The sequence below is a fragment of the Perognathus longimembris genome, chromosome 2 (assembly GCF_023159225.1).
Source record: "Perognathus longimembris pacificus isolate PPM17 chromosome 2, ASM2315922v1, whole genome shotgun sequence".
Classification (NCBI taxonomy): domain Eukaryota; kingdom Metazoa; phylum Chordata; class Mammalia; order Rodentia; family Heteromyidae; genus Perognathus; species Perognathus longimembris.
The window spans coordinates 67,530,645-67,549,357 of NC_063162.1; the positions used below are offsets into that span (position 1 = coordinate 67,530,645).

The 18,713-nt window shown below is 50.7% G+C and overlaps 1 protein-coding gene and 1 pseudogene across 1 annotated transcript; both read right to left on the reverse strand.

Moving 5' to 3' along the window:
- Window positions 1-2,245: 2,245 nt before the first annotated feature.
- On the reverse strand, window positions 2,246-10,661 carry LOC125344605 (ral guanine nucleotide dissociation stimulator-like). Its single transcript, XM_048337063.1, has 15 exons — window positions 10,527-10,661; window positions 10,143-10,336; window positions 9,585-9,644; window positions 8,648-8,841; window positions 8,165-8,398; window positions 7,158-7,372; window positions 6,281-6,496; window positions 5,920-6,023; window positions 5,408-5,468; window positions 4,668-4,736; window positions 4,169-4,252; window positions 3,648-3,680; window positions 3,241-3,362; window positions 2,954-3,049; window positions 2,246-2,636 (listed from the first exon to the last, which is right to left on the reverse strand). Exons 1-15 carry the CDS (start codon window positions 10,659-10,661, stop codon window positions 2,378-2,380), a joined length of 2,076 nt encoding a protein of 691 aa, XP_048193020.1. The 3' UTR covers window positions 2,246-2,377.
- A 970-nt stretch (window positions 10,662-11,631) lies between these two features.
- On the reverse strand, window positions 11,632-18,156 carry LOC125346661 (annotated as a pseudogene).
- Window positions 18,157-18,713: the final 557 nt, after the last annotated feature.

Below are 18,713 nucleotides of genomic sequence, written 5' to 3' on the forward strand. Positions count from 1 at the left end.
CAACTGTGATATATCACTTGTTTCCATAACATGGAGTTCATTTCAATTAGCATCATCTTATGTGTTTCTAAGGGTATAGCTATTGGGCCTTGTGATGCTCTGCTATGGCTTGCCTAAACCTGTACTAATTATTCCCAATAAGGGAGGCCATAGAGTCCATGTTTCTTTGGGTCTGGCTCACTTCACTTAGTATAACTTTTTCCAAGTCCTTCCATTCACTTCTGGCTTTTTCTGTGTATATTGTGCTGAGGAATTGAATCCAGGGCTTCATGCATGCTAGGCCAGCACTCTATCACTAAGCCACATTCCCAAGCCCCCTGCTCCCTCTTGAAACTGTTTAGAACAATGATTAGAACTCCTCTTCCTATAATTGGCATGTGTCAATGAGGGCAACGATGCCTTCACTTTTTAGGTCAGAAGGCTCTACACTGTTTGTTTCACTGAGGTGATACAGAATATTTCCTAATAGTGTTATGTTACACAGGGATTCAACCAGGGGAAACAGAGAAGCCACATCTTCAAAGGTTGAATTGGGAATCTTTATTAGAACGTTGGTGACTGCGGGTAGATTCCTTTCCCAAAGACCTACAGCCCTGAATGCAGTTAGCACAAGGCAGAAACCACATAACCAGCACGAGAAAAGTGTTATACATAAGCAAAGCAAACACTGGGTAAATAAGACAGAATGGGGAAAGAAAAACTCAACAGGTTTTTGTAAACTGGTGAGGATACAGCACTTACAGAATGCTAGGCTGCACGCAGGTGGCCAATAGAGTTACAGTCTATCTCATAGTATGTTTGGACCAACCTATCATTCTAGTTAGAATTGCCGCATGGATTTGACATCAGGTGGATATGCCCACTCATGGGAGGGCACAGGTTCCCTTGAACCTCCCAGGCCTCAGATGGTCAATTTACATAATTTATCATAATTAAGGGGAACTTCCCTGGATAGGGTGAGGGAGATATTAGTGAAGATGTGTTGGGCTCTGGCTATACCTTTAAGGGGCAGTCCGGTCCAGAGACCTGCCTCTTCTCCTGCCCTGAGGCTTCATGGCTGTTAACCACTCCTAACTTCCCCACCGCCCCCCCCCCCCTCCCCTCTGGAACTGGAAAGGTGGCCCAAACCAGCCCCACCTCCCAACTGGCTTGGAGCACATAGATATCATAATGGTGCTGAGTGGAGCCCAAGGAGGCGGTTCTGTGAGCTGTGATCTCCACCTCTGAGGGAAGCTCCATGACATCACTGTGATTAGCGACAGGCTAATCTGAGCTAGGGACTCCAGGTCCCTCCCTTTCCTGCCTCCATTACTGTTATATAAACCCCTCCGCTGAGTTAACCCCGTGGAAGTTCCAGCTTACCCCGAAACGCCCACCTGACTCCCGAGTTGTTCTTTAAGTGTGTGAGGGGAGGAGGGGCGTCTCGCGACTACACACCACCAAGGTTTGCACATTGGGCTGCACTCCAGCTTTCTGCCCAGAAGGACGGGGCGGAACACGCGCGAGGGTGAAAGGGGTCCCAACAAAGATAGAGTTGGCTTCTGCTCTAATCTGAGCTGGAGTCAATCTGACACCCCTCCGCAGTCAATGATGGTGCTGGCCACATCTGACCTCCCTATTACAATCATGACACATCTGCAATCCAAAAAATGTCCTCCATCACCTCTAGAGTTCTCAGAAAGTCATCATCAGCTACTAGCTTCTATTAAGATATCAAGATTAGGTTACGTAGATCCAGTATCCATATTTCGATAGGACCGTTCCAGTTATGCTTTTGTGAGCCGCGGTAGATTGTATCTTCGAAGAATTATTTTATCTCGATGAAATCCCAAGGAAGGAGAATTTGAAACTTAATAACTTATCAGAGAAGCCATGTTCTGAGAGACCGAATTTTGGTGTCCTTATTGAAAGGCCTGGGAAGGCATAGGAGACTCCTGTCTCAAAGACCAGCAGCCTGAAACAGCTTGCACCAAGCTTTTAAAGACAAAGCTACTTGTTGGGTGGAGAACAAGCCTCGCCGAAACAGAGCACAAGGGGTGGGGGACCTGTTCTTCCATACTCTGCAAGACATGACCTCAAAGCCTGAGAAGATATCATCTTAGAATTGGATATGTTTGAGTCTCTACCATTAACTTAAAACCTACAAAACCTTGCTCTCATAGAAAAATGGTTTAAATGGACTAGGTGTGTTTTAACTCAACATTTTAATCTAAATCACCCACCCACCCACCCACCCTCCTTTATTGGTAAACCATGACATTTGAGGCTTTGCGCTTCACACACTGTGTTTGCCAGGATGCACTGGAAGTTGGTATTTTCTTCTGTTCAAATCTACACCAATGAGTGTATGCAGGCATCTGGGGTGAAGAGATGCAGCTTAGGTTATCTCCTCCTGGCCAACTCTCCTGAAGGTCTGGGGGCTCAGGAGTGGCAAGATTCCATCGTATTCTTGAAGTATCTTTGACCTGTAGATGTTTGGGGCAGACTGGTACAAACGATAGCAGTGGCAGCAAGGACGGGGTGAGTAACCCAGCTGCACGGTGGGTGGAGCGCTGCTAGTCCCACTGCGGAGCCGGTCACTTGTCTTCAACTGGGAGCTGCCATCTCTGCTGAGCTGTCTGGTAGGAGCCTGGAGACTGAACGGAGAGGCTGTCTTAATTCCAGGGACTCCCTGAGCACACATGGCTGCCCCAGACCCCACTGCCCTCCCACCCCCATGCCTGAGGTAGCCTTCGTTATTCTGCTCCCTTCCAAGTAGCCCATCTGCCCAGTGCTCTGAGGGCCACCATGTGAGCCCAATGAAGAAAGTGAGCTGGGCAGAGCTCAGGACACACAGCCTAAGCACGAGGTGGCTGTGTGGAAGTAGGTGGGATGCCGGGGCCAGTTTCTCGGGTTCGCTATGCCACCATGCAGACCCTTGTGATTCCCTTGCCCAGTGGGCCCAGGCACTCACTGTCTTGAGGGCTTCCTCATGAGAGGGCTCCACCTGGGGTTCCTGTCCAGGAAGCCTGCCCTGACGGGAGGCTCCAGCTCCATAGACAGCTTGGCACTAAGACAGGAAGTGGCTGTGAGGATAGCAGGCTCCACACTGGGGCTCCCTCCCAGGAAGCCTGGGGACTCAGGAGCCCCTGCACCCTGCCTTCCATGGGCCCCAGTGCGATGCTGCCTCAGGATACAGGCTGTCAAGGTTGGTTCTGGACATCCCCATGTTTGCTGCCCCCAGGATCCGCTGCAGCTCACCATTCAGTTTCACTGAGGCGTTTCAGATTGGTGAACCATGACACAAAGTTCACCTCAGGAACCACATGGAGCTCCTGACACGTGCCCTGCAGTTCCTTGATGAGGGACATCACCTTGAACTCCTGGTTGAGAGAAAGGCCAGGAAAGTGATGGGCGTAGACCAGAGCAGGGTAGGCCTACCCTGGGGTCTTTACCTGGGCTTACTCTCCTCTCTCTGTCTCACACTCAGTGTTCTCCTCATTTTTCTGCCAGGATGCAGTGCCCACCCCCAGGAAGCTGTCCTAGATGCCCCCTTAGGACCCCATGTCCTATCCTCTGTACCAAATGTGGCCATCTTCAGAGGCAAGGAAGGACCTCAGGGGCCTGCACAGCTTGCCTCCCTGTGGTGGAAGGCTTCATCTTCTCACCTCTCGTCTTTGTTTCATGGATATCCAAGTGCCCTGAAAATCAAAGAGCCAATGTGTTTGGAAAATGGGGCTTCCACATTGAAGGCAGCCTGGTCACTTTGTGCCCCCAATTCAGGCCGGCAGAGGGCAGCATGGGTCCACACCTGGACCAGGGTTGCTCTCAGTCTAGGGCAAGGAGTCCCTGGGGTCTCAGGACAGGGATCTGACTGCTCAACTGTCTCTGGACATTGCGTTCACCCAGGCTTCCAGTGACAAGGCCACGCTAACCCCATAGGCTTTGTCACCTTAAAGACCTGGTGTCACATTCTCACCCTCCCTTACCACCCACTGAGAAATGTCCCCAAGTCATCAGCAACATTGGGGTGTGGAAGCTTGGGGAATCAGCAGGGCGGATGGCTGTGGTGCTTGGCACCCTGGGGCTGGGGAGGACTGGGTCTCTTGCTGGAGGTCAAAGGGTCAAGGTCAGCAAGACACTCCTTTCCCCAATGTGATTTCCCAGCCCGAGCCCCCTGCTCACTCACATTCTTGGAGTCCTTGTCTTTTTGCAGTGAGGCCAGGTGTGTGAGGATGGTGCCCAGGTGAGGGACCGTGCCCTCGGGATAGTCCTGTGGCAGTGGGTGGAGAAAGATCAGAAGGGTCCTCTTAGGCTCCTCCCTGGCCTCCCCACATTTACCCCATCCCCATGGAGCCAGCCACCAGGAAGATCTTGTGATACACAAGCTCATTCCCCCAATGATCCACCCTTCAAGCCCAACCCAAGGCCTCAGCCCTGCATGTGGGAATCACTCTGGGTCTGTTTCATTCCTGGGCTGGCCCTTGACAGATGTGCAAGCTGTGTAGCCCAGCCCATCACCTGCCACTGGGGTGGCTGCAGCTCCACATGTTGACTCTGGCAACATGCCAAGTGGACGGAGGCCAGGTGTGATGGGGAATTCAGGGAGTGGGCCAACAGGTTGGCTGGGCTGTGGGAGTCCCCTCCACTCCTCCTCGAAGTGTCTGGCCTCAGGCATATACACTCACCAGTTCCTTCGGTTTCCTCTGGCTTCTCCTGAGTTTCTTCCAAATGGCCATATATTTGGATGGTCGCCCCTGGCAGGATTTCACATGCAGTTAGAAGACACTTATCCTCTCACCATCCAACCCTCCAGAGTCCCCACTTGCCATGTGTTGGGACAGCCACAGCCTTGTCTCTAGTATCTCAGGCTCCTGGTAGCCATCAGGACTCTTTCCTTGGGAAGGTCAGAGATTCGACCAAGGCCTGTCTACACTGTGGTAGTGGACATTTGGATCCCCAAAAAGATTTCCCTCCGGCTGCCTGGTCCCGAGGACTCCCCACCCCTCCATCCCAACCCCATGTTTCTGGCAAGGCCTCTGTCCTGGGATGTGGATCCCACATAGAATTAGAGCAAGGCATGATTGGCTGGGTATAGAGAGGCTAGCCTCTTCATAGGCCACCCAGTAGGAGGAAGGTTGATAGGAAATCCCAGCAGGATGCTGGAGATCTCCAATCCTGACAGTTCCTCCACCTTCAGACACCCAAGTTGGCTCCTCTTACACTCATTCACTGTGTTGCCAGGGTTGGCCTTTTGCTCCCCTTACAATATACCCCATACCCAAGCATAGAATAGATGCTTCTGGTTTCTTAGGAGTCATACAGAATTCATACATGATTCCCACTACAATTTGGGAAAGGGAATCAATGGGGAGAGAAGTCTTGCCCTTCCTCCCCTGGACAAAACTTATTCCAGGGCTCACGGCACCTTGTAAATTGTCTCCTTGGAGAACATCCTCTTCAGCTCCTTGAAGACCGCGAGACTGTCCCTGGAGGATGGGCAGAGACAAGGTAAAGGTGGGAGAAGGAGGGAGAGGAGGAGTGTGAATGGATTTCCTTTTTGAGGACAGACTTTATCCTAATGGGAGAGGAACTTTGGGTGTGGCTCTTGCGGGGCCCTTAGGGCCCATGGTCTGGAGCAAAGCCTTGTGGGAGAACCCACTGCCACCCCCCCCCTGCAAATTCCAGAGTGTCTTTGTTTGCAGAACCCTGTACAGACTGGTGTGGCTACAGTGTCTACAAAGGACAAAGTCCACTGTGGCCTTGTGCCATATGTGACAGAAAAGGAAGCCGAGTCTAGCAGGCAAGTCCTGGGCCAGGCCCCAAGGTGTCTGAGTTGTGCAGAGTTGCAGTGCCTGTGCGGGATATTGCCATGGGGCTCCCAGAGGAGGGCTGCTAGGCTGAGGAACCAACACTTGCCCAGGAGAAAGGCACACCCACCTGGACACAGCTCTCCACGTCCTCTTCAGGCCTTGGAGAGGGCTGCTCTGCAGAGCAGAGAGTACTGCGAAGAGGGAGCAGACATTCTTCAGCAGATGGCACTGCTAGGGATGAGAAATGTGTGAGGTGAGCTGTGGAGCTAGCTCCCGTGCTCCTGCTTGGGCCCTAGGGCTGGGCCTTGTCACTGGGCTGAAGGGTGTGGTGCTTGGGGGAGATGGCAGAGCAGGGTTGCAAAGAGCCCAGGCCAGGGCAGAGCATGGGCAGGGCTTCAGGCCTCAGGCAGGGGGCTGTGAGTGAGCAGCAGCCTCATGGCATGGGTGGGAGAGGGAAGAAGGGTGCCTGGGCCCCGGCTGCAGCATACCAAGGCCACCTCTATCCAGTGTTCCACCACCTCAGCCCTCTCTGCAGCCTGCACACTGTGGTTCCCCAGACAGGTGGTGATGACACAGCTGGCCACTTGGTCGCAGTGCGTCAGTATGGCAAGCACAGTGGGTGCCAGGCGCTCCTGTCTCTCATCGTTGGGGTCTGCTCGTACGTAGTGCAGGCAGTGGTAAGGCTTGAGCTTCTTGAAGAGCTCCTGGACAGAGGAAGTGAGTGGTCAGTGAGAGTCTGCCCTGAGGCACCCAAAGCCCCTGGCTGGGCAGGGAGGCAGAGCTAGGGACTGGGGCTCAGGAAGCTGACGAGTGTGTCTAGGGTTTCAGGAATCTCCAGGGTCTGCTTCTGGATCATTGAGAGCCCCGGGAATGTGGGTGAACCTAATGAAAGCATGGGGACACAGGAAGGAGGTCACCCTTTTACTAAGGTGATTTCTTTCTGCCAACCTCAGGTGCCTCGGCCTGCACGCCCCAGGGCAGGGCCTGATTTGACTTTCCCCATGCACCTCCCTTCTGTCTCCAGTCCCCTGGCATTTGGGCTCCAACCTCAGGCTGATCCTGTGTGTGTGCCAAGAGATGTCTAGAGTCATCAGGACCCTAGTGTGGGCAAAGGGTGCAAAGGCCAGGGGAAAGACAAATGGGACTAGGGTCCTGCCTGCTCCTCCATGTCAATCCTGGAGCCTTTTGGATCCATGTGGGCCCTGTGGCTCCCAGGGGCCCTGTGGAAGTGGAGATGGCTTGACTGGGATTGGCAACCGTCAAGCTGGGATATGGAGGAGAAATCTCCTGGGCAGGGAAATGATGTGTTTGGGCAGTAGAGGTGGAAAGGAAAGACTGCAGGCCCACACCTGCCTAGCTCCTCACCACTGCCATGAGGGAGAACTGCTCTGCCTTCAGCTCAGGCAGCCACTCCAGCACGTGTGCTCCGGTCAGGTCATTTTCAAAATCCTTCATGGAAATCTGCGACGGCTCCCTGGAAGAAACCTGAAAATCCTCCAGGTCCAGGAAGTCCCTGGGAGCTGGCTCTACTTCAGCAGGCATGTCTGCCTCTCGAGCTGGAGGTGGAGCGGGCTCTGGCTCTGCAGCACAGAGCAGAGCAGGATGGGTCTCATCAGCCACTGGCAGGTCGTGCTGTGCATCCATGGCACCAGCTGCATCCGAGTCACCTCCTGAATCTGTGGCATCCATGTCTAGGTGTGCAGTTGGGACGGCTGCCACATCCAGGGTGGTGGGTAGAGGCTCTCGTGCAGATGGCTCTGGTTCCTCATCAGGAGGAGGAAGGCAGGCGGCCTCTCCAGCAAGCGAGCAAGACTCCTCTTGCTCCACACAAGGACCCAGAGCAGAGTCCAGTCTTCCATCGCCTGGGTCCTCTAGCTCTGGCCCTGTGTTATATGATGCAATCGCCTGGGGAGCCTCTGGCTGAACGGCACATGCTTCCAGTGCTGGAGCGCATGTTGCAATTGGTTCAGCCTTGCCCTGAGGTGGCTGGTACTTTGGAGTGGACACTGACATGGCCTCTCCTTCTGCATGGCCTGGGTCCTCTAGCTCTGGCCCTGTGTTATATGATGTAATGGCCTGGGGAATCACTGGCTGAACGGCACATGCTTCCAGTGCTGGAGTGCATGTTGCAATTGGTTCAGCCTTGCCCTGAGGTGGCTGGAACTCTGGAGGGAACACTGACATGGTCTCTCCTCCTGCATGGCCTGCTGCTTGGATTCCTGGCGCTGAAGTTGTTGGTGCCACTGGGCTAGGTGACCCAGGCACAGAGCTGCATGTCACCCCTCCTAAATCAGATAGAGGAGCTGAGTCTTGGAGTTTAAGCTCCAGACTTGGTGCTGGGGAAGGGGAAAGGCTGTGGGTCATGGACTGACCTGCAGATGGCTCCATCAAAGATGGTGCAGGGGAGCCAGAATATCCATCTCCCAGTGGCTCATGCTGGAGCTCCACAGCATGTCCTGGAGCTGAGGGGGGTTCTGAGGCTGTACTCAGTTCTAGATATGACTGAGATGGGAGGATTGCTTCCATGCTGGGTGTTGGAGCCAGTGCTTCAGGTGCCCATTCTTGTGCACTTGCATTGTCTGCAAGCATTGGGACTGTAGGCACAGCTGCAAGAAAAGATCCACTCCAGGACCGCCTTCCCCTCAGTCTTTCCTAATGCCAGAAGACCCTTGCCTCCCTGACAAGCACCAGTGCCTCCGTTCCACCCCAGGGAGCCTTGCCAGGCTTCCTTCAAGGCCTCTGGATTCCCTGGCTTTCTCTCTCTCTCCTGGGCCCATGGTAGGCCTGAGCTTTCTTCAAGTGGACAGAACTCAGAATCTCACAGCGGTTGTCTCCTGTCCAGCCCATGTACTCACCCTCCAGCTCAGGCTGCTTGGCATGCATGTGCTCCAGCTGGGTGAGCAGACGGCGGGCCTGACGCTCCTCCAGGGACCCGGGCATATTGTGGTGTAGGTACTGGACTAGCTGATTTAAGCAAGTCGCATCCTGTGCTTGAAGAAAATCTTCTGGGTATTCCTTCATCCAGGAACCCAGGATGAATGAGAAGGCTCTAGTTGCAGGGTGGGAGGGGGGAACAGCAGAGTCACAGGCTGGACCTCTCCTCTCAGATCCCCTCAAGCACATGGGTGGGAGCTTTGCTCCTGAGCCTGCTCATGTCCATAACCCAGGGCAGGCCTGCTGACCTGGCTGGGTTCCAGGCAACCTCTACAGGAGGGTGAGACTAGACTTAGATCACAGGTGTGAGCACCACTCTCCCCTTCACCAAAGCCCCACACCCACCTCCATGTGTCCCTGGGTGCCCTTCCCAAAAGGTCAACTCTGGGCTGCGTGGTCCTGTTTCTTGGTACCCCCAGAACCCTGCACGTCCTCACTGAGGCACTTCCAGTATGCTTCATGAAGTCCTTGAGCCTTGTGTGAACTGTCTCTGTCTGACTCTTGATACAAGTAACACATCCTGACCCTTGAGCGCTCACTGAGCCCCAGGAAACCTACTGAATGCCCACGATGAAGCAGGGTGTGCCTCCCCCTTCTGTGTAGCCCTGATGTTTGCCAGGGCAGGCAAATGTGCCTGGGCTGTCCCGGTGCCAGAGGCTTCTCCCACTCTCCTCTGGCACAGAGGATCACAAACCTAGCTCCTTGTGTGGACACATTTCTGCCTGGAATCAAGCCCTCCTCCAGGAATCTCAAGTCAAGTGGGTGCCATTTGCCTTTGCCCAAGCCTCCCCAAGGCCGGCTCTCCAATGTACCCGCCCTGAAGACAGATGGTCTCCATCTTCTCCCAAGCCCACTCACTGTTGAAGCTGCTCCTGCGCTCCTGCCTCCTCATCGTGACGATCAGCAAAAGAGCCGTATCTAGGGGACACCACGACATGTCACTTGCACTGTGTCTGCTGGTGACATCTACACTTCCTGGTGGTCCCTCTGAGCATTGGATGGAGCTCAGGATGACAAGAATCTCCCTGTTCTTTCCACTGAGTGGGGCCAAGGGTCTGCAAATGCATCCCCACACTAGACCGTGAGCCCACTAGCTTCCTTCCACCTAGCTCAATGGGTGCAGGGTCTCTTCGGTGTCCCCATTGGGCTTCCCAGTGTGGTTTAGTTAGGTCAGGAACTGACCTCTCTTCATGAGAGAGGGGGCAACTCCCAGCAACACCCACAGTACTGGCTACCCTGGTGTGTAAGGCCAAAAGTGGGAAAGGCATGTTGAGGGCCCATCCCACTGCTCCAGCCTCAGGCAGTCTGGATGTTGGTCTTAGCATGCTAGGTCCTAGGATGCAAGTGGATTCACACTGGTACAGCCCATGCCGAGCCCTAGCCCCTGGGCCCGTCCGAGTCAGACCTGGCACATACCGATTGAACAGTAGGCTCAATACTTGGTGGGGGGTTGAAAAAGTCCGGTAGGTCCCCAGAAATACGGGGATAAAGGAGGCATCGCCAAAGAGCAAGGAAGGCACCAAATGGTCGACTAACTTCTCCAACTTGCCTCCTGGAATATATCCTGCTTTGCAGGGATCTGAAAGGGTTGGGGCTAAAATCCGCCCATGCTAGGGTGAAGAAAGGAGAAATAGATGAAACATGGAAACAACAGCACATTGGGCAAAGGCTCATGGCCATACAATGAAAACAGCCTGAGGCGTACATCTGCATGTACACATAGGTAAGCTCAGTCACACTCACACACACACACGTGTACACACCCATGTATCCACAGCCCCCACATAAATGGAAACACACAGGGGGTCTGAGGCTGCCAGAGAGTAGTAGGTGAGTGGAGTACCCCTCTTTCCTCTCCTCGGGCTCCCTAGATTCACCTGTGGCATGCATGGTGGATTTCTGCAAAGACGACTGGGACAAGGGATGACCCAGCATCGGCGAATTATATCAAATTCATTTGGATTCGATCTGCGAAATACTGGGCAGCAGCAGGAAAACATGTTGCTGCCCCCAGTTTTCCTACAACAGAACTGACACAGCAGCATAGAATTGTGGGCTCTGCCTTGCCCATTGTGACATCACCTTTGGATTTGGTGTCATCATTGGAAGTCCCTCCCTTTGAGCCTCAGTCTCAATGGACCTCCTCAAAGGTCCACTGTGTGCTGTCTGGGCCCTCTGGTAGGTCAGCAGCAAGACCAGAAGGACACACACCTCCACACACCTCCCCACTGTCTTCTGTCCATGGTTTGGGGGACACACTGACTTGGGTTGAGACTCAGTCACTTCATGCAGTTCAAATGCCTTCCCGGGCACAAGTGTTTTTGCTTCACAGGAGTCCCCAAGTCACCCCACTTCCTCCTAGTGCTTCCACTTAGCATCCGTTTGTGTGGATGTCCTACGCTGAGTAGGACCCTACGTCTATCCTATGATTGCGGATCCCAAGAGTTCATGTCACCATTTGCACTGCACTCATGTACAGATGAGGTTCCTGTACCTTGTGTCCAGAGAGAGAATAAACTGTAAACCAGTTGTGCAGGCCTCTCATTCCCACAGTGGGGAGACTGAGGCAGGAGGATCCCAAATTCAAGGCTAGGTTGATCTTTGCAAGAGTCTCAAAGTCATGCAAGACAACAATGAACCACAGAAAAAAGGGGGGCCGGGAGTGTGTCCTAGTGGCAACAGTGCTTGCCTCGTATACATGAAGTTTTGGGTTCAATTCCTCAGCACCACATATATAGAAAATGGCTAAAAGAGGTGCTGTGGCTCAAGTGGCAGAGTGCTAGCCTTCAGCAAAAAGAAGCCAGGGACAGTGCTCAGGCCCTGAGCCCAAGCCCCAGGACTGGCAAAATAAAAAATAAAAAATTATAATAAAAACTAAGAACAAAGGGAAAAGCAAGACTTGAGCTCCACATGGGTGTCAGAAATTCACAAGTGCAGACACAGACAAGGACTTCTATATTTGGGAACTTTCCCATGAGAAACTCCCATGTTCAATACACCTATCTATGGAGAGATGTACAAACAGGACCTCATAGATATAAACAGGGCACAATAGTGATGTACTCCCATCTACAGAGACACAGTGGTGATCATGTGTATTCCTCACATTCATGCATTGTAGTGAGATACTGAATTCAGCTCTGCTTGCTGCAAGGTCTGGGTGCTCAAGAAAGGATGGGTGAGAGGTGGGAAGCTCCGGAGGAAGACCCCTGGCATCCGTCTTCCTCTAGAGTCCTAGGCAGGGCCTTTCCTTCGGCATTACATTCTCCCTTGCACCAGATGTCACAGTCAGTGCTGAAGTCTCTGATGATGGCAAATTGTACTCACTGCCACCATTCACACATTGAGAATCAAGGTAGTCTATGTATTCAGCCTGACTTGGAGCCATGGTACAGGCATTTTCTCAGGAAAACCCAAGGCCACCCTCTAACCCGGTGTGCACCACCATCACTGGGACTGTGCTGCCGGTCCAGCCACCCAAGGCGCTAATCCTGTACCCTATCCTGATGCCATATGGTTGACACCTCCTGCCTGTTCTAGGATGTGACGCCTGTGTGAGTGCTACAGGTATAATCCATGCTTGTGACAAAGTACTTGGTGTGCCTTTTCTCATTCTTTTATAATGATGTAGACTTATTCTTTTTTAATTTCCAAAAGCCAATATACCAATAACCTACTCCACGTCACAGCGCCGTAGGGAGGAGAAAACCGAAGCTGTAGTACAGAACAGCCAATTCAGCTCCACCGTGGTAAGTACTTTCTGTGTCTCCACCTCCAGGACCCCATCCCCATGTGTTACTCCCACAGCAAGTAGAGGCATAGGCATCATCTTTCTCCAACACGGGGATCAGGCTACTGGAAAGGAGTGAGGGCAACTCAGCTCCTCTTAAGAATGGAGGGAAAGGGAAACAGCTGAGAACAGCAAACTGGGATCCGGTGCTGCAGTGCCCATTGCTTCCTGTCCTACTTCTCTGGGCGGCAGCACATCTGGACTGCCTCTGCCAGCGCCAGGCAGTCAAGGATGTGCTTCCTTTCTGTGGACAGTTCCTTCTCAGAGACCTGGCCCAAGAGCTTCTGGACAAACAGCTCTTGATCTTTCAGGAAAATCTTCTGGTTGACTCCTACGCTTGGCAGATTCTCCAGTGATCCACATTTGAAATGGGAGCTTCAATATCTGTTTCGTTTGAAGCCAGGCCCCTTCTCCTCAATCCAGGTTAGTGGACTGCAAAAAGACAAGAGAATCCTCATGATAAAAAGCACATGACAGGAAAGAGGTGGGAAGGCTTGCCAACCTCCTGGGGCCAGGGCCTCTGTGGGCACCCAACTTCCTTGCAGCTGTGGCTCAACATGTTGGCTCAGTGACATCCAGATGTTCACCTCTTTGCAAGACATTAGGGACTGCGTTTCCAACTTTGGTGTCAACTGCTCTTGATTACTTTGGTCCCAGCATAGCAGAATCTACTCATTGACTTTGTGGAAACAAGTCTGGCATTCAGACCTTTCCTTTTGTGCAGTTCTGGGGCTTGAACTCAGGGCCTAGACACCGTGCCTGAGCTGGCCTGCTATAAGCTAGGCTAGTGCTCTTCCACTTCAACCACAGCTCCCCCTGTGGCTCTCTTGGTGTTTATTTGGAGATAAGAGACTCATGGACTCTCCTGCCTGCAGTGGCTTCTTCATATGGGGTCCTCATGTCCCAGCTTCCTAGTAGCGAGAATTACACAACTAATCCCTAGCCCAGAGCCTCTCAGGACTTTTTTCCTGGAGTTTTATTGTTCCTTCCAGAGTGTTCATGTATGGAAGACAGGCCATCCAAGTACCACTTGCAATCATGTGTGTTTAAAGTGTGAACATTTCATGAGGAAGGATCCTTAGTGTTCTTCTCATCACAATCTCAATGACTCTCTCACCACCACCTCCCATGCAGGAAAATGCAAACTATTGGTTCAAAATCAGTCCTCTCTATTCTATTCAGATTCTCACTGGAGCACATATCAGAGCTCCTGAAAACCTAAAATCAAAGTCAGATACATGTCGGTTCTTCAAAGTGTGACCCTCCTTTCTCTGAGTTGCTTTTGGTTGTTTCTTTTCTGGATTTCAGGTAAGAGCTGTGATGTCTGCCTGTGCAAAAGGAAGAATCTTTTCCCAGGTAAATTCTGACCTAAAGGAGAGGCCTGGTCCATTCATATTCTGAGTGTGTACAGCAAGTGATTCCACATGGTCCAACAAAGCCAGACGTGGGCTCCCTAGGGCTTCCTCTTTTTCATCCCTCATCAATAGTGACAAATCAAATATTCACCAACCAGAGCACTGACAGTGCCTCGTCCCCTTTGCAGGAAGCTGCCTGGCCACATCCTCTACCCAGTGTCAGCCCCTGTCTGTAGCGCTGCCGAGGTGGCAATTTTCTAGCCAGTCCTGAGGGACCAGGCAGGGCACAGGCCTGTGATCTCCTTCCACAGCACCTTGAGGACCCGGATACAGTCGATTTAGTCACTGCTTATATACTGGATAGCTGCATGAGTTTGGCTTAAGCAATATCTGAATGCATAGCCATAAAAACAATTGAAAAACTGCCAGTAAGTTAGGAGGGACTAGAGTTTGGGAGTAAGCAGCACTGAAATGTCCTAACTCCCTCTGGGATGTGGGGCCGGTGACCCTTCCCCTCAATGCTAAGTGAGCACTGTGAGGAAGTACAGACAGTAACTCCCGAAGTCTAAACTTGTTTTAGTGTGCTTCCAGCACTGTTAGGGAGAATTCACAGCTTGAGTGCTGCAAAAAGCAACTGGCCTAGGGACTTCAGAGCCCTGTATCAGTTAGTGGTTGAAGAGAAAATGGCTGCATAGTGTCCCAAGTTGAAGGCTCGCTCCTTTGTTGTGGGTCTATTTGGGGAGGTGCTGAAAACCTATGAGTTAGGGTCTAGTGCAAGGAGATCACTGGGTGTGTGTCTGACCCTGCCCCTTCATGGACTGTGCAGCCTGCTTTGGCCGCAGGAGGTGAGCAGCCTCTGCCACTGCTCACTCTTGATTTCATGATGTCAGCCTCACCACCAGCTCATCACAACTGTGCCTGCGCTCAAAGGCCTGAAGGGGAGCCAAAACACACCTTTCCTCCTGAAATCAATTTCTCTCTGTCATTTGTTCCAGACAAGGAAAGGTCTAACAGCGTCCTTGGGAAGACTCTTGGATGCCCACCTCACTAAGCTGGTATAAAGACTGAGTTTGCAAACGCTCGTGAATGGCCAAGCCATGCTAGCCACAAAGCATCGCCTTAGACTGCATTTGTACAACAAGGGTCGGATGGATGACCGCTACTTTCCTAGGTATTCTGTGGGCCATTTTCACGATTACTTTGTGTTCTCATTCACTCAACTACACTGTCTGAAGGTAACTTGAGGGATTCTGTCCTACGACAACAATTATCAGTAGCTCCAAATGTGTGCTCAGACAGTTTCCTTCTTGGAGCTGAAGTGTCTCATTCTAGCTTACAGAATCAGATAAGGGGGAAGGAAGAGAGAAAATAACTGGACACATGCCAAAGCATTCCTCCAAGGCACAGTCACAAGCCAGTCACAGGCTAAGAAGACAGCTGAAAGACAGTGGATAGAACCTGAGGTAATATAAATACTCTGAGTTATCTCAGAAAATTTCTCAAGTCCTTCAAATTTGAGGCAGTGAAGAATTTTAAGATGTTTCTTACACCTCCATTTCCACATCAATAAAGCTACAAGAAAGGAGCTGGGAGCAGGGGTGCAGGCCTAGAGTCCAAACTACTGGGGAGGGTGAGGCAAGAGGATTACCTGAGCCAAATAGTTCGGGACCTTCCTGGGAAAACAGTGAGAACCCCATCTCTAAAGTAAGTACACAAACAAAACCACAGTAAACATGCTTCAATTCCGTAAGCCACGACCCACTCACTGGCAAATGGAGACAGCACAAGTGAGGATCCTTCCTAGACTTTGGAAGCTGCCAGCTCTCTGCAGTAAACACCTGGCTGTGCCCCTTGGGGTTTTCTCTATTGTCATCCTTGTGAACAACGGACACATCCCAATGTCTCCTTCCTATTACTGTCTCTCACAACTTACCATTTGTCCTTGGTCTCCAGATGCACAGTCATTTTCATATATTGCTCCTCTTTTCGCTCTTCCAAAGTGGCAGACACCAGAGAAAGCTCACCAAAGAGGGACACCAGCCAAGTCAGACGAGAGATGCCACTAAATGCAGGAAAGCCAAACTGCGCCTCTTCCAATGGGCCAGCTGTGGGGAAGCACAAATACTGTGAGGACTAGCAAAAAGAGAATGCCTGACAAAGGCCAGTGGTGGGGAAGCACAAATGCTGAGGGGACTGGCAAGAAGAGAATGCTTCACAAGGGAAAGAGTCCAGCAGCCAGGGGAGAGCAGATGGACACAGGGACCTTGCCTTACCTGGTGGCTAAATGTGGACTCACGAAAACAACTCCCTTTTAATTTTGAAATTCCATTTTGCTAGTAAAATGAGATGTGCTACTGGCAGCAGCACTCAATTCAGCTAAAGAGGGTAATAAAGACTTTTAGGCTTCTAATATAGTCAGCATATTTACATGTCCATATATAGCCCCATATGCGTGTGCGCACAAGTGCGTGCACACACACACATACACACATATCTCCATGCTCTTCAATAAATGATTGAAAGTCATCCAGCAGCCAAGCACAGTGGTGCAAACCTGTAATATCACCTACAGGACAGGGACACTTTTGCCCAGGCCAGCCTGGACAAAAGTTAGTAAGATTCTATCTCAAAAAGCAGGACCTGTAGTCCTAGGTACTCAGGAGGCAGAAGGGGTAGGAAGATCACTGACTCAGGCTGGCACCAGCTAAATGTGCAAGACCCTATCTGAAAAACAAACAAACAAAGCAAAAGCAAAAGCTGAAGCATGGCTCATGTGAAGCAGGTCTGAAGTCCTGAGTTATTTCCCATCACCACCCAAAGGAGACGAGCCACCCTCTATCGGCCCTGAAACATAGATTCTTATAAACTCCACAAGAAATGGCACACATCAGAATATCTTAAAAGACTGCAGAAAACAGCAATACCTTTCATCTAGTTCAAGGTCAACAAGCTGATAGAGTACTAAATGTTTCCTTAAGTCTTCATAAAAGTACACTCAGGTATTAGGATTAAGTATTAGAATTTCTGCTCAAACATGATGCTCAAATGCTCACCTCTGGCCTTAGCCCAAATCTTAAACAGAACCTAAACTGAAGACTGCGTATATGTTGCATTATGTTGATGAAACATTTGTTATGACTGTGACATTAACACTTAAAACAATGAGTATGCTGTAGAAGAAGACCCAGAGAATTTGGTAGCTCATGTCTATAATCTAAGCTACTTTGTTTGAGGCCAGCTGGGCCAGGAAAGTCTATGATACGCTTATCTTTAGTTTACTTCCATAAAGCCATAAGTGGAGTTGTGGCACCTGTGGTAGAGTGCTAGCCTTGAGGGAAAAAGCAGAGAACATTCAGACCTAAGTGCAAGCCCCAGCGTGACACACAGAAAAGTTCTAAGTAAAAGCAAACAAAAGTTAGAGAAAGCACTAGGATCGAAGGGAAGCATCAGACTTAGAAGGAAAATCGGCTCTGTCTGGGTTGCTTACCATCTCCTGTAGTTCAACTCCTCTGAACACATTACTAAAAAGCTCCTGTAAGTTTCTGCCACATAGTGAAACTCCAGCCTGGCTTGTCACATGACTGGTATGTGAGCTCAAGGCCTATGAGCATCTATTGTTTTACCTGTACCAAAGGTAATAATGGCCAACTTTACATGACTATCATATGAGTTATATGACACTTGAATTGTTATCCCTCCTGTCACAACTCTTGTATGACATTTTCAATGACCAGACAAACTATGAAGTTGCATTGTTTTGAAACTATTGAACACATGAAGGATCTTACACTCAATGAGGTCGAGGATCCTAAAGATCTGCTTTCCCTAAGAAAAATCACTCAGGTGACTGAGTGATCACTCAGGACTCAGGTCCTGACTCCCACATGAGAATCCATCCATCCATGAGAACAGGAAGCTCTCAAAGAATGACTACCATACAGTATATAGTCCAATATACAATACATGAAATACTGTCCACCCAGCCAATGTTCCTATAACTTCCGGAAGAAGGAAAGGAGCTGGGCATTCAATGTGTCTGCACACTAAAACTGACCTGTGAAGTGAAGGGATCCTTTCAGCAGTTCTTTCCCCACGACTTCTTTTTTCAGGAATGCAAATTCCTCCATCAAGAGTTCTATGTGCTCTTCATGCAAGACCTTTCCTGCCATGACAAAAATGGGAAACACAAGCCAGTTAGGACCACTGTGTACAGTTGCACATCTTGAGATTCTGTGTCTGCCTCAGGACAGGACACATGTTCCTTATAAATATTGCTCCCAGCAGGGTTCCAGTGTCTTACTGCTTGGTTGTAAACATGGCAGAGGGGTCCAGTGGGATGAATCTGGGCCCCTCCTCCCACAAACAGACCAATGCTTTTGTTTTGCCCTCACAGGATGGAAGTGGCTCTTAAGGGGAGTTCAGATCTTCTCTGTGTGAATGTGCCAGCCAGCCTTTCCACATTTCCACTGGGTGTGGGACAAAAGGAGGCCCACTCCACATGCCAAGTGGATACAGCTGGTTAAGCCTGGAATTCTAGCCTTTGTACTGAGCCTCATGTAAATCTCTTTTCTTTATGAGATACCAAGGCTCAGGGATTCCGTTACAGCAGGAGCAAGTAAAACACCTACTTCAAGAGTTTATCTGAGCATTAAGTACAGTAAGTACATAAAAGAGTTTTCACATTCTTCACATACAGTGAACATGTCTAAATAGTTGTTACCTAGGTGAAAATGTAGAAACTACAGAAAAGACACATAGAACAATCAAGTACTCTGATTGGGGCACTTTTCTATTGGCAATATAATCAGCAAAAGGTCCTGACTCTAACTTGTGTCAAAAGAA